At 40.6% G+C, this 15390-nt stretch overlaps 1 protein-coding gene across 1 annotated transcript in view; it reads left to right on the forward strand.

The window, feature by feature from the left end:
- Window positions 1–13944, forward strand: part of tenm4 (teneurin transmembrane protein 4) — a 184204-nt gene extending 170260 nt beyond the window's left edge. The window contains exons 31-33 of the mRNA XM_084717417.1: window positions 1446–3060; window positions 5646–5788; window positions 12045–13944. Coding sequence (XP_084573543.1) covers window positions 1446–3060; window positions 5646–5788; window positions 12045–12803 — 2517 coding nt within the window. The 3' untranslated portion in view covers window positions 12804–13944. The remainder of the gene's footprint in view (window positions 1–1445; window positions 3061–5645; window positions 5789–12044) is intronic.
- The last annotated feature ends 1446 nt before the right edge of the window (window positions 13945–15390 follow it).

Genomic DNA, 15390 nt, shown 5'->3' on the forward strand with positions numbered 1-15390 from the left:
TACTCTCTAATGAAGGCAAGATTGTGGAGGAGAAGGTGAAGAGCTGGGATTCGCCAGCTTAGACTTGTAATATGAAAATGGCAGCCAGTCACCATGTTAATAGTCTATCATCCGTTTGTTTGCGACCCTCTAAGTGCTAAGATGTTGGCAGCCTGTTGTGACAGCCATAGAACTGATTTAAAGGCATCATTTATTGGTGCAAGATAGGTGTGAATGGAAATTTTCGATTTGCAGAGTTGTGAAAAAATTCAGTTCCCTCATACTGTAAGGAAAAAAGGATCCCAAAAATAAGAAACAAGAAGCAGCCTGTTTGTGAAATCATCTTTTAAGGAAATCTGAATGTCAGAGGAATATCAGCAACTCTACTTTCAAGATGGAAATTAGATTTGGTCTGAATCAGAACTGCATGCAGAATATGTCATTGCTTATGACATGTTGCTTGTCCTTTTGAGGTATACTAGTGTTTTGTAAATGACAGTATGTAGTCACAGTATGTAGTAATGTAAGGAATAGATTTAAATTAACCTTTTTGTTTTGTTTTATATAATTTATATTATATATATTTTATCTATTTTAAATGTTTATGTAAATGTAATTACAGGTGCTTGACATAAAGTAATGGCTATTTTTATAATCATTCTAGCAATACCCAAAATTAAAGACAATAAAAATATCACTTGGGACATAAAGACAATTGGGACAATTCTGGGAAAGTACAGAAATGTTCATCATCATGTACATCAACTTACAACTGAATCAATACAGATCAAATAATTATGTTTATGCATCATGGAACATGCAATATATCATATTATTAGGTGTCCAAATTTGAAAAATGTGAGGCGGCGATATACTCTGACACACTTATACACTGACATGGTGTTTAAGATAAAATTGTTAAGTATGAGATATGTTCAAAGTGTGTGCATGTAAATTTCCAGGTCTTTATTTGCACTGCAGTTTGCAGTGATGCATTTATGTATCAAACTGTTAAAATGAACAACGAAACACTAAAGCCAGTTACCAAAAGAATAATGAAAACTGATTATGGCCAATTTCTGACAATGATTTCAATGTTTATACTCAGATATAAGTGCAGGGAACAGCTATCAGAACATGGCGGTCCAGAGTGAGTCAATTAAATGATGAAAGTTATTTCATTATATTTATATGCGGAATGAAAAAAATGGGAATCAATTTTGGTCAGTGATTGTTAATCCTCGGACAAGTTGAAAGTAGAATTCAGAACAGTTGCAGGACACTGAGGAAAATAGTTCATTTTGATCCCTGCATCCTATTTTGATTTTAATTTTGAATTTTAATTTGTGATACCGTGCATTAATTCAAACATATTACCTCTTTATGTCACTTTTGAATATAATGAATCTTACACTGTTGTTAAATTATTCAAAGAATCCTCTGACTCTTTCCTAATCTCTTCACAGTCCATGGTGCTGCTGCTCTACAGCCAGAGGCAGTATATCTTTGAATTTGATAAAAACGACCGACTGTCCTCTGTGACCATGCCCAACGTGGCACGGCAGACCCTAGAGACCTCCCGCTCTATTGGCTACTACAGAAACACCTATCGGCCTCCTGAAGGTAACGCCTCAGTGCTCCAGGACTACAGTGAGGACGGCCAGTTGCTGCAGACCACCTACCTGGGCACAGGCCGCAGGGTCATCTACAAATACGGCAAGCTTGCCAAGCTACTGGAGATCCTTTATGACACCACACGCATCGGTTTTTCCTATGATGAGGTGGCAGGCATGCTGAAGACTGTCAACCTGCAGAGCGAGGGCTTCACCTGCACCATCCGCTACCGGCAGATCGGCCCACTAATTGACAGACAGATTTTCAGATTCAGTGAAGAAGGCATGGTTAACGCCAGATTTGACTACGTCTACGACAACAGTTTCCGAGTCACTAGCATGCAGGCTGTCATCAATGAAACACCACTGCCAATCGACTTGTATCGCTACGATGACGTGTCTGGCAAAACAGAGCAGTTTGGCAAATTTGGAGTCATCTATTACGACATAAATCAGATTATCACCACAGCAGTGATGACCCACACCAAACACTTTGATGCTTATGGACGGGTGAAGGAGGTCCAATATGAGATCTTTCGCTCGCTCATGTACTGGATGATGGTGCAGTATGACAACATGGGGCGTGTGGTGGCCAAAGAGCTAAAGGTTGGGCCTTATGCCAACACCACGCGTTACACATACGAATATGATGCAGATGGGCAGCTTCAGGTGGTCTCCATCAATGACAAGCCTCTGTGGAGGTACAGCTATGACCTAAATGGCAACTTGCACCTTCTCAGTCCTGGAAACAGTGCACGCCTCACCCCACTGCGCTATGATATCAGAGACCGCATCACCCGCCTGGGAGATGTCCAGTACAGGATGGATGAGGACGGTTTCCTCAAGCAGCGAGGGAACGACTACTTTGAGTACAACTCAGCGGGCCTGCTTGTGAAGGTGTACAACAAAGTGAGCGGTTGGAGCATCAAATACCGCTATGATGGCCTGGGCAGGAGGGTGTCCAGCAGGAGCAGCATGGGTCACCACCTGCAGTTCTTCTATGCTGACTTGTCCAGCCCCACCCGGGTCACCCACATGTACAATCACTCCAGCTCCGAGATAACCTCTCTGTACTATGACCTGCAGGGACACCTGTTCGCCATGGAGTTAAGCAGCGGAGATGAGTTTTATGTGGCCTGTGATAACATAGGCACCCCTCTGGCTGTGTTCAGCGGCGCAGGCCTCATGATCAAGCAGGTCCTCCATACAGCTTTCGGGGAGGTTTACCTCGACACCAACCCCAGCTTTCAGCTCATAATCGGCTACCAGGGAGGCCTGTATGAGCCTCTCAGTAGACTGGTCCACATGGGAAGACGGGACTATGATGTCCTTGCTGGCCGCTGGACTACACCTGACCATGAGATCTGGAAACGCCTCAACAGCAACCACATCGTGCCCTTCAACTTGTACATGTTCAAGAATAACAATCCTCTCAGCAACAATCAGGAGATAAAGTGCTACATGACTGGTAAGTTCACTTAAAGCTGTAATATGTAAGATTTCTACTTTAGAATGTCTAAAAATGCAAGGCATATGTTATATGTTTTGTTGAGTTGTGTGTATACATTATCCCAAATGTTTCCAATCTACAGATGCAGAGAAATTGGTAATTTATTCATGATAAAAGTACATTTCTACCTAGCCATCGTTGGCTAGTTGCTAGTTGCTATAATGTTTGGGAAAACGATACATTGGATACATCTCAGAGTGAGTAAGGAAATCAGCAAATGTGGCTAAACATAACGCGAATAAAACTTTAATATTAGCTCATCCATGAATAAGATCTCTGCCTGAGTGATGTCAGATAGATTTTCTTCAGCTATAGTCGTTGTTTAAAAATGAAGAAGACAACTCCCATGATCCCACGCCACTTCACGACATCATCAGACTCTCTTTTGTAATTGTTTTAATGTAAGAAACCTGTTTTACAGGATGAGAGGATTTGATAAAAGAAATTCCCTTTGCAGAGGAGATGGGGGGAAAAAATGTGTTTTGACGTATCAGAATGTCAGTAGAAACTTCTCAAACCACAGCTGCCATCCTCTGCACAGTAGCAAGCTGCAAACTTGTCAAGGCGACATTTTAAGGTTTTAGGCAAGTTGTATTTGATATGCAAAAGCCAGATTTTCTGTTAAGTATTCTTATAATAACTGTAATTAAGCATAAGTACAAAGCATACTCAAAATAATCAAAACAAGTATTTCATTTGTTCACAGTAAAGGAACTGTGTATATAAATAGCAGTTGACAGGTGTTAAGTGAATCCCACTGGAGCAATCAGTGATGCATACAACTTATTTATGGTGCTAAAATTACATGTGTGGTGGGGGAGGAGAGGGCCCCATATCTTAACCCTGTGAAACTGCTGTTCCTTGCAGTTGAGCAAACAATACTCATTTCAGGTTTATCTGCCAAATTTGGTGTGTTTTTATTCTAAACAACAAGCAACAAATGGAAGAACAGACCCTGCCAAAATTAAATTGAAAAGCAGTGTGCTAGAGAGGCTTTTAAGAGCTTCCTCACTGGGACTCAGAGGTTGTTTTTCTGCTCTGGTGTGTGTGTGCGTGTGTTTGTGTATGTACCTACTGTATGAGTTTGTGAGTGTGTGTGAGCCCAGTGGCTATCGTTTTGAAAGTGCTCAAAGGGAACAATGCTGTACAGCCAAGCCCCCTCTGTTGTTGAACACTCAGGTCCCTTCCCAGAAATATCACATCGTTTTGTGTTGCTTTGTGGTGGGGAGGAGGTAAATGGCAGTGAAAGCACCCCAGTGGAGAAGGAGAGCACAATGGATCCATAGAAACCTTAGCCAGGGCCAGTTGTATCAACCCCTTTGGCTGGAAGGAAAACAACATTGTTAAGGATATTCGGTGAATACTCTGGTTAAACCAATCAGCTTCAGCCAGATCTCATTCACAAATGGGAGATTTAATTTTCTATGTTCATTTAGCATTGCATTTACTTGATAATGCATATGTTGGCTGAGAAATAAAACATTTCATACCTTTTATATTTTTGTCATTTACCTATAAACAATACTGAGAGGAAAAATAGTCACTTTTTGTTCAGGTAGAGTCTAGTCTTCTATTTCTTTTTGTTCAACAAAGCCATTTAGTCGGCTGCCAAACAGAAAGGCGTTCAGCTTCACAGTCCACCATTAGGGGCTGACTGGCATTTGAATGCTAAGCAGACTGTTAGATATACTGTAGTGGGTCTGCCTCAATTGTGATTGATGGCACTGACATTTCCATTCCTTTCACTAAATTATCAGGGTCCTTTCATTGTCCTCAAACAAATTCTTATTTAAAAAAGCTTTGTCAGGTGCCACAATGTGGCAGTGCCAATCTGCGACAAACTTGCCCCCCCAAGTGTCACAGCAATGATTCCGCTGTCCATAACAAACACATTGAACAGGGCAAGAAACAAATGGCTCAGATTAAACAGGCTTTGCTTCCAGTCATGTCTGCAGCCATCTCTGTGATATTCAGAATTAATGACAACTTATCACAGAGGATGGCAGCAGCACCTATAACCACAGCTCTGGTGGCTGCTATTAGACGAACCACATTATCACGATTGCATGGATTTGAATCCCAGACACGTCACTTACCCCTTTTTCAGCATCTCATTAGAAAAAAAAAATATTTCAGACGAACCCGCTGAGTCTTCAAAATATCTTGTGTTGAAGTCTTAGCTGCTTTGAAGTGACATGAAATTACAGTATATAATTATCAGCATGGCAGACACTCTGAGATGTCACTTTCTGGGGCCCAGCTGTGTGTCATTAGTGTGGCACCTGCAGGAGTGGACATGAATCATTGCCACCATCTCGAGTGTTTATTATAGCTTGTCCATTCTCACAAACAAATCAAGTGCTCAGACTGAGTGAGGAGTATTTCAAGGAGACAACCACTTGACCGCAGAATGTCAACTGTTAAAATTGAACAAATCAATTCAAAGTGTTTTTATGGTTTCTCTGCAGCCAGAAATTATTGTGTCTATTAAGATATCAGGACATGTAAATCACATTTTCAATGTTTTGATCTCTCCTCTGCAGATGTTAACAGCTGGTTGGTGACCTTCGGCTTCCAGCTGTACAATGTCATCCCCGGCTATCGCAAACCGAGCACAGAATCCATGGAGCCATCGTACGAGTTAGTCCGCACCCAGATCAAGACACAAGAGTGGGATAGCACCAAGGTAAACCAGCCACTCTCACCCATCCCACCTTTCACCTGCCACAGATCCCCTTCTTTTACCTCTGCTCCCGTCTTCTCCAACATCATTAGCGAATAGACATGCTCCGTGTAGCCAGACTCCCAGAGGAGCTGCCAGCTATCAGGCCAAAACACAGCCCAGTGAGCCAGGTCCCTGCCCCTAGTCCTCATCTTGGGGAATGGGGTCAGGCTAAACAGCTCTTGTAATTGTCCTGCCATTAGGGAAATTCACTCTCCATTCGCTCCACCACTGCCCATTGATTTCATCTCAGTCTTACACCGTTAGCCAGGGTCTGAGAAGTAGTAGACATGCTCTGATTCCTGCGTTTATCAGCCCTTTTAAGATGCCTCCAACTCACCTGAATTATTGAAGAGGCCACTGTTGTCTTGGGTTTGGTTACAGCTAGACCAGTGAATGCCACCCATCAGGAGGCCAGATTCATGTTGAGCAACACTCTGGCTGCAACCTTAACACTGTGGGTATGTGTTCTTATAAAACATTTGTGAGCCTAAAAGCTGCTGGGATGATACAACACAGGGTTCCCTAAATCTGTGACCTCTAATCTGACCAGCCAAATAATTCAGGGGACTTATTACCACCAATTAATTAAATTCATATTTGCAAGATAAAAATCCTAATTTATTGATTTAGATAAACCATTTAAGTTTCAAACATTATTTTATTGAGTTGTATGTTGTAATGTAATGTTGGTAATTAAATCTACTTAATATTGTGCATTATTTGAGCTTAAATTTCTGTTAATTGATTTAAAACAAAATTCAATTTGTAGGAGTGGTGGGCCACATGACCTACATTTATATCACAGTGTTTCTTTTGTTTGTTGTGGTGACAGTATTATAACACAGTATCACAAAATAATAGAGGATGAATGCAAAAAACATTATTCTACCAAATAAAAAAATGTGTTTATTGGTGCCAAATAGGAATAAAAATGTGGTATAATCCATCTGTGTGGAGTAGTCTACCCCATAATGTAGGTTAATTAGTACATGTAATGTGATTTATTCTCAGCATTAGATAAGGGCTGGATTTGGCATCTCACCCGCATTTATTAGGTTGAAAACCCGAAGTATATAAGTATGTAAAGTGAGGGTAAGTAAGAGTCAGTGTACCTCAGGTCCATCAGTACATTTACATACAGCAGCAGCAGACACACATAATTGGCACAGCAGAGGGGCTTTAATTAAACAACAAAACCAGCTGAGCTGCACAGCAGTGTTTAGTTCCACAAAAAGTAACACAATGCCCCACATCAACCTACTACTCTCGTTATTTATCAGGCCTCAAATTAGGCTTAAGGTTCACGCAATTTGTCTTGACTGTCCTCAGTAACCTATTACAACAGCACATTTCCATATCGTCCCAGCGCCCTGTGCACAAGGGATAGACTGTGCCACTGTTCGACAAGTTGTTTAATAATATTCCAAGTGAAAATCCAGAGCAAGCAATAACACTGAAATTGTACTTCATCTGAAATACTTCTGGGTTAAATAGCCAACTGGCAGAAGTAGCTGCATATAATGGATTTACCTTTGACGTAGGGCTGCAACAAAATGCACATAACAATTCTGGTTTGTAATGAAAGAATTTCTGAAAAGCTACATGAATGAAAATGTGAAAAAGGTTAAAACTACTGAGGGAAATCTAGAGCAACTTAGTTTTTTAAAAATATCATTTAAGCCCATGTAAAGGAGAGAAGGAGAAGCACATCATACATGTTGGTACATAGTTGCTGGAAACATGAAGAGAATGAGAACTAAACTCTGAAGTTAGACAGGTAGACTGTTGTTTATTTTTTGGGTGGACCTGAAACATGGCTCAGTGACGTGCTGGAGCCGTGGTTCCCCCAACACTATATAAGCCCTCCAAACAACCGACACATGAGCAACACCGACTCCCCCTCCCCTCACCCTCCCTAATGGTCAGCTATAAACGTACCATCAGGGGCTCTCTCAGTCCAAATCAGGCCAGCGGTTCACTTCTGCTCATTTCAGTTCCGTCAACACAACACAGAAGAAAAAATCATGCCATCCTGTCACTATCATCTGGCTCTGGCAGCTCAAACATATCCAATAAGGCTGCTAGATGGAGCGTCCATGTTTCAGGTCATTTTCAGGTCGTAGTGTTGTTTGACACAGAGCTAGCAGAGAGGACACACCTCCAGTGTTTCAGAGAACTGCTCATTTTTTTCATGATTTTGAGACCTAATCTGATATATTAAGCATTTTTTTAGTAATTTAAATTTGGCTGTGTGGTTAATAACACAGGTTTCTGTGGTGTGACAAACTCAGAGCACACAATTATTGTTGCTGTACAATATCTTTAAATAATGTAACAAAAAATAGTTGGAACAACTTAATTTTATGAGTAATCAACTGTTAATGCTACTAATTGGTGGTAAGTGGTAAATAAAAATGCCTTTGATTGTATAGGAAAAGCTAATTCTCCTAATTTAGTGTAATTTGTTTCTTGAATGTAATTTCATTAGAACTTGTCATAAGACAGATTAATGCAAACTGTTTGTGGAGCCAAAATACTTGTTTTTAGAGTGGGCACCAGCTGGACAAAATACAGAGAAATCAGTGATTGTTAAATTATACTGTAATACCAGATAGTGTGAGAGTTTCATTTTGTATTCTTAAGAATTCAAAGCCCCAGAAACTGGAAGGTGCTTTCTGAGTGTCCTCCTAGTTAAATTCAAGTGTCTGTTGACAAAAATAGCAGGTGAATGAGTGTGCCAATCTGGTTTATGTGCATTTAAAGTCATGAAAAGAATTTCAGTCTCACTCTAGGCATTCCGGCACACCATGGTCAATTACACAGGAAATGAAACACTTGAGAATCCACACTGTTATTTTACAGGTCATATACAAAGTGTAAAACCATAATAGCAGGAATGCCAGTTATGTCCTCATCTAGCATAACTGCTTTGGGAGGGTTACTGTCAAAGCCCCCTGGGACTGACTCATGCATGCCGCTTGTGCCTGACACTCCACTGAGAATTTCTGAGCTCACCCAAGGTACCAATCTACAAAGAGGCTGTGACAGAGGAAATATCTAATTGAATCCAAAGACACCCCCGTTATTTCCATTTCAAATATCTGTGAGTATATATGATGAAATAGTGCTGTAGATTAAAAAGAATAAATCAGCAGACATACAGTTGCAATTCTGACTAAATCAGTCTTCACCTCAGACAGTATTTTCAAATGCCAGAAAACCATTTATCAGCAGGCAATTTTAGCCTTTTTACAAAATGACTTAATAAGTTTAATTGCTGAGGAAGTCACTTGGTATGAGTGCTAAGATTCTGTTTTGTAAAGTAAAAGTCACTAAAGGAACCCCTATGAACAAAAGCATCATAACCACAAAATACGTCGAAAATAAAATTATCCAAATAAAAATCTCCTCCAGCTTCATTTTATCTGGCTGGCTGGGAAAATAGAAACACAGTCATGTTTCATCTGATTTCAAGGAGAATCCGACCCGGTGGCAGGCATTAAGAATAACTGTATAGAAACAGCTGATCCTCTCACGGATGGTCTGCTTATGTAGGTAATATAGAGGCATCAGTATTGAATTGAGGCTTTCATAACCAGTTAAAAAATACTTGTAGAAGTTTCAACCATAACTTAGAAAGGTTGTAATCCCACCGTAGCAAGTCAAGATATCAAAATCAATTTTTAATGCTGTGTTGGTTTACATATGTGAGGAATTAGCCAAGGTGATTTCTGAGCATAAAAATATTCAAGAAGCATAAATAGAGAATGAAGAACTGACAATAAGATGTTGAAAAGTATTCTGAAAATATGTACAATATGTTATTTACATAGAATGTTGTTTACATTTTTACCGTCAGTTTTTTGGAAGCACTCTTGATAGAAGGATTTCCATTATACTGAAATTGAATTAGTCATACATGAAGCCATATTCAGTTTGTTTATGTTTGCTTCACTCAGTGGCACTAAATAGAAGTAGGTCCACTTGAATAATAATGTAATTGAAAGAATTAATTAATGCAATTTTTTCATCCACACAGCCAGCCTTTCAAATAAGAATACCCATGGTACACTGTAATATCTCTAGAAATCGTGTAACTGAGGCTTTAAATAGAAAATTTAGCCTAGATTTGAAGGTTTTAATCATTTTTGTGTGGGAGCTCTTCCTTCAGCACACCTCTGGAGTATGTACTGTAAATGATAAGTGAGGAGAGATTGAGATAATTAGCCTTTATGCTGTTTATGAGATGAGGCAGTGATATTCTTATCTAGAACTCCTGCTTCAAAAATGGTGCTGTGAGGCTGGTAAACGCCATGTTGATCCTCACTGCAGATGGCCAGGACAGCCTAATTAAATGCAAGGTTCTTTGAAGCATAAATATAGCTTTAAAACTACATGTGGTATGTCCTGTGCACTTGGCATTTTATTTTATTTTATACAGGAGAAAAAGTAAGCCCGCGTTTCTATCTCTTTTCATTTAAGCCCCTATTTCACCATGCTGCTGAATCCACACACAGATTGAAAAATGCCGTGAGGGGCCAGACAGATGAGGTTTGTGCTGCACAAGGCTTGATCTCTCATTCTGGGTTGTGCTGCAGGCTGATTGCACCCCATGCTATGTGAATGATGCCTCTCTGGGAGTGTCCCGGGAGGCTGTTTCACTAAAGTGGAGGACATTGCCCCCTTTTCCCCCCTACCGCCCCTGGGACAGCTGACCGGGTCACACTGTTGGCACGGTAAACAAACATGGAGTGGCATAGTGTGAAGTGTCCCCCCAGGCCATCTCTCCTGAGGGGCCTAACAGCACAGCTGCCCCCACCCCCTCATATGTTTCCACTTCATGCAGGATCTGATGCAGTGTCATGTCAAAGAGCCGACAGATATGCTGGTCAGCGCAGCCTGCTACACACTCCTCGGCCCCACCCAATCCCCCAGCCGTTCTAACGGAGGCAGCGAGAGACAGAATTAGAAACTGTCAGGAGAACTTTGGATGTGACTGGTTGACAAAAACTCCTCAGGATGCTCACAGCCTCTTATCTCAGGCGATGGCAAGAAGGCACAGTATTTGAGAGCCTTTTTGTTGCTGCTCAGATGCATTGAGGCAACTGTGTCCCTGTGTGTTGGCCAGCTTCCATTTCATATCACTCTCTAATTTTAACGTCTCTCTTTCTTCCTCAGGAATATCTCTTGTCAAGTAATATTAGGACAAAGTATTAATTTTGGCTCGCAGGAATCTGGTATCTATACAAAGCTTTGATGCTTTAAGGAATAACATATACACACTAGTTACCAGCAGATCCCTGTTTCATATTTGGCACAGCGTGGCTGTCAGAAGACAGTAATTTCACCCTTTTTCAAAATATCATGCCTGTCACAAATGATCAGAGAGATCTGCATTTGCTGACAAACACCTCTGCCCCTACCTTGAATGTGTGTGATACATTCACAGCTCCAAAGAATCATGGATTTGCAGTCTGCTATTGATAAGACGTTAAGCAAATACATTATTATTTATATTTGTCATTATAATGATGTTCAATCAAATAAGGACGTGGAATCAGTGGAGCTGTTCTATACCACCTGTAAGCTTCTATTTTTACACCTTTCGGTATATTGTGGAAATGATTTTGATGACAGCGTTGGCATTCTAATTCCAGACTCCAGCGACAGACATCCAGGAAATAATGTTTGGAAAAACTCTTAAAGGAAGTCTGTTCTGCTCATAGATTTTTGTTTTTGTTTGTTTTTCCTGAAGGTTTTAGAGCATATGGTAGACCCAGATCCTGTTTTTTTTTTTTTTAGTTCTTTTAAGTCTTGATTTGCATCACATTAATACATGCACATTTTATAAAAGGTGTTGAATCATCCTCATTCAGTCATATGCGTTAACATTAAAAAGAATAGCTTATACTCTGTAGTCCTAGCATTGAATTTGAAATGTTTGAAGTGTTAATTAGGTGGTATAAATCTAAGTTTGAAAACAGGAGACAGCTGACAGTGCTGCTTAGTCCCCATGCAGAAAGGGATAAAGGTTACAAGCCAAGGTGTGAAGCAGTCACAAGTTTTGGCAAATGTGAGGAAGAAAGTCTTCAAACAAGCAGTTGACTTATATTGTTTAAATGCATTTCTTGCTCAGAGAACAAACAGAAAGAGTTCTACTGTGTATGTAGATGCTGCGGGGGCTGTGTGACTAAACAGTATTGTCTTTGTTTTGCAGTCTTTGCTGGGCGTTCAGTGTGAAGTTCAGAGGCAGCTGAAGGCCTTTGTGAAGCTCGAGCGCTTTGGCCAGATCTACAGAGCCAAAAGTGCCGGATGTCCACAGACAGAGGACAAGAAGATCTTTGCCTCTGTTGGTTCCATCTTTGGCAAGGGGGTGAAATTTGCTATCCGAGATGGACGCATCAGCACTGACATCATTAGCTTAGCCAACGAGGACGGGCGCCGCATGGCTGCAGTTCTGAATGATGCATTCTACCTTGAAGACCTCCATTTCACGATCGCTGGAATGGACACCCACTACTTTGTCAAACTGGGCTCAGTGGAGGGTGACCTGTCTCTCATCGGCATGACGGTGGGCCGGCGCACGCTTGAGACCGGCGTCAATGTGACAGTGTCTCAGGTCAACACTGTTCTCAATGGCAGGACTAGGCGCATTACTGACATTCAGCTACAGTATGGCGCTTTGTGTCTGAATACACGTTACGGCAGCAGTGTGGACGAGGAGAAAGCCCGTGTGTTGGAGTTGGCCCGGCAGAGAGCTGTCGCGCAGGCCTGGGCCCGGGAGCGCCAGAGACTGAGGGACGGAGAGGAGGGCTCGCGAACCTGGACTGAGGGAGAGAAGCAGCAGCTCCTGGGCTCAGGGAAGGTGCAGGGCTATGACGGATACTACGTGGTTTCAGTTGACCAGTACCCCGAGCTGGCAGACAGTGTCAACAACATTCATTTCATGAGACAGAGTGAAATGGGCCGAAGGTGACATGAACACGAGGCTCTGGAGTGACAGACTCACATGTAGGACATGGGACTTCTTGCCAAAGACAGTTGTGTACATGACCACTTTTTTTTTCTTTGACTGTGCTCAACTTGGTTTTTAATATACTGTAAAAAAAAAAAAGAAAAAAAACATGGTTGCAATCAGTTGCACTGTATTAATAGAAGAGTGCCCTTCTCCTTTTGAAGATTCTTTAACAGTCTTTGCCCTCCAAGTGCGGCTGCTAGAGGATGAAAATTTGCGATGTCTGTGACTTATTTTTGTGACTCCATTTCCTCGTTCCTTTTGGTGATTCTGTTCAAAGGAATCCAAGAGGAGTATTGGTAATGCATTATGTTCACTGGCTCACTCTGCTGCCAGACTTGCAGATTGTTATTCACAAGCTTGCTCCATTCTGCCTTTTCTGCGCCTCAGCCAAGGAGATTCCTTCTCTTTTAATCACTTCTTTTTTATACTTGAAACCCTCATAGCCCCAGTCATCCATAAATAATGAGAGAGATTTCTGTTGGCGGTAGAGCCCTTCATCAAAACCCCAGCTGAACTTGTCAAAGCACCTTCATTTGTGTGATGTCTTGTAATTTTTTAAGAGGGGGATTGATACTCATCTGTGGTCTTAGCTTGGAAGGCTTCAGTGCACCCTGACTGTGCATGTTGACGGCCTTCTTTATGAACTACAAAATTAGCAAAACTGCTTAATCGAGCTTAAACTGTATGGTAAAGCCAACAAAGGGATGTGAGGTCACTTTTTTAATTTTGTGTGTTTTATTTTTTAACTGGTATTGTTTTCCAAGGAAGAAAATGAAAACAGAATAAATTGCTCTTTGCTCCTTTTTATTTGACTGTGGTCAAACAACTCGATTATGAAAATAGTGATGAGCCAACCCTGTAAGAAATACTGTGGAATTAATGTCTGTATTAAACAACAAAAGGTATTTTACAGGAATGGTTTTGAATTACATTTTAGTTTTGTTTTATAAATAGCTATATGAATTAACAGTATAACAAATGTGAATTTAAAAAAAATGTGAACTATTGTCCCTTTTATTGTTAATTGTTGTACTTGAACAATACTTAAGGGTGTTTCAACACATGGAATAAACTATGAAAGGTGGTTTAGTTAAATCAATTACTGTGTTTTTCATTAGACAGACTGCGTTTTACTGATCTCAATTGCATATGAAAGGCAGTGTTTGTTTATCAATGAGCTTAAGTCAGTATTCCTCACCACAATCAAATAAAGCTTGGGATGAAAACATTTTTAAAAAGTGAGACTACAGAGACTCTCATCTCATCGTACTACATTAACATATTGGCTGCTGAGAAAGATAGGCTTCGCATTGTGTTGTGGTTGAGATGAAAGATACAAATTGCCTTTGCCCTAAGGGCTGCCCGCAGGTCAGCAACGAAAGTGCTTTCATTCTCCACAATAGGGCTCCGCTCGGTGCCATGGCGGGCTGAAGCGCATTAGACCTGCAGGTGTACTAGTTCCCGTTTACAGACTAAAGGTCGTCTATACACGTCAACCTTTGAAATAACCCACGTGGACACATTCTAACTCCCTTATGTCCGTGTCCTCCTCAGTGGAGACTGCAAAGGACAATTCTGCTCATTTGAAAATGTCATTATGTGAAAACTCAAGAGGAGTGAAGACTATTTTGGAAATTGTGACATTGATTTGACTTCTGGTACTTTTTGAACTATGCCAAGCCACTGCACACTCTTCATTTTTTTTCCATCAGAATATGAACTTGTTTGTGTGTGTAGGGTTGGTGGGAGCATGATTGAGTGTCTCAATCTGTACAAACGTTTAAGCGAACAGTACACGGTTATTTTTTTTCTGCTGTTGGTTGATTCAGTGACGTTTGTTTCCAAAAAAATATGTATGTTCAGCATTATAAGAATGAAGGATATTTGCATTGTGGAATATTGCACTGAGAACCGTTGCGTCATTAGACTGTATCTTTTTCTAAAGTTTTGGACTCATTTTGAGTTTTGGTTTGTTCTCAACACTGTGTTTTTAGCGCTTCTCTTTGACCATGTAAATATGAAGACATCAAAGTAAGCTGTAAATAAAATGCAAATGTAGATACCTCTTAGAGCTACATCAGTGACCCTGTGTAGTCTTAAGGTAGGAAAAAAAAATAAAGGGAATATTTTGTGTTTATTTTTGTGTTTTCTTACATATACTGTACATTCAGGGTTCTTTCTTTCCAGGTCTGGATAAGTATGGAAAACAGAAAAGAAACTATAGAATAGAGACTATATTTGTGTTTCCAGACTATTGGCCCTATTTTGTTTTCTAAAATCTAAAATTCTGAAGTTATATATATGTGTAAAAAAAGGATCATACAAGCAGAGTGTGTGTCTCATGGCATTTGATGAGAGCTCAGTCTGCCCCGAGAGCCTTATAACTGCACCGTATCCAGACATTCACGACAAAATTTGTTTGAAAGAAAATACAGCAATCATATACACACAGCATCACAAAAACCAAACATTAAACATTTCTAATCTGCATTCATCAATGCTGAATGAACAAAGCTGCACAGATGCAGTGAAAATCAAATTATTT

The sequence above is a fragment of the Lutjanus erythropterus genome, chromosome 4 (genome assembly GCF_056507025.1).
Source record: "Lutjanus erythropterus isolate fLutEry1 chromosome 4, fLutEry1.hap2, whole genome shotgun sequence".
In the NCBI taxonomy this organism is placed as follows: domain Eukaryota; kingdom Metazoa; phylum Chordata; class Actinopteri; order Lutjaniformes; family Lutjanidae; genus Lutjanus; species Lutjanus erythropterus.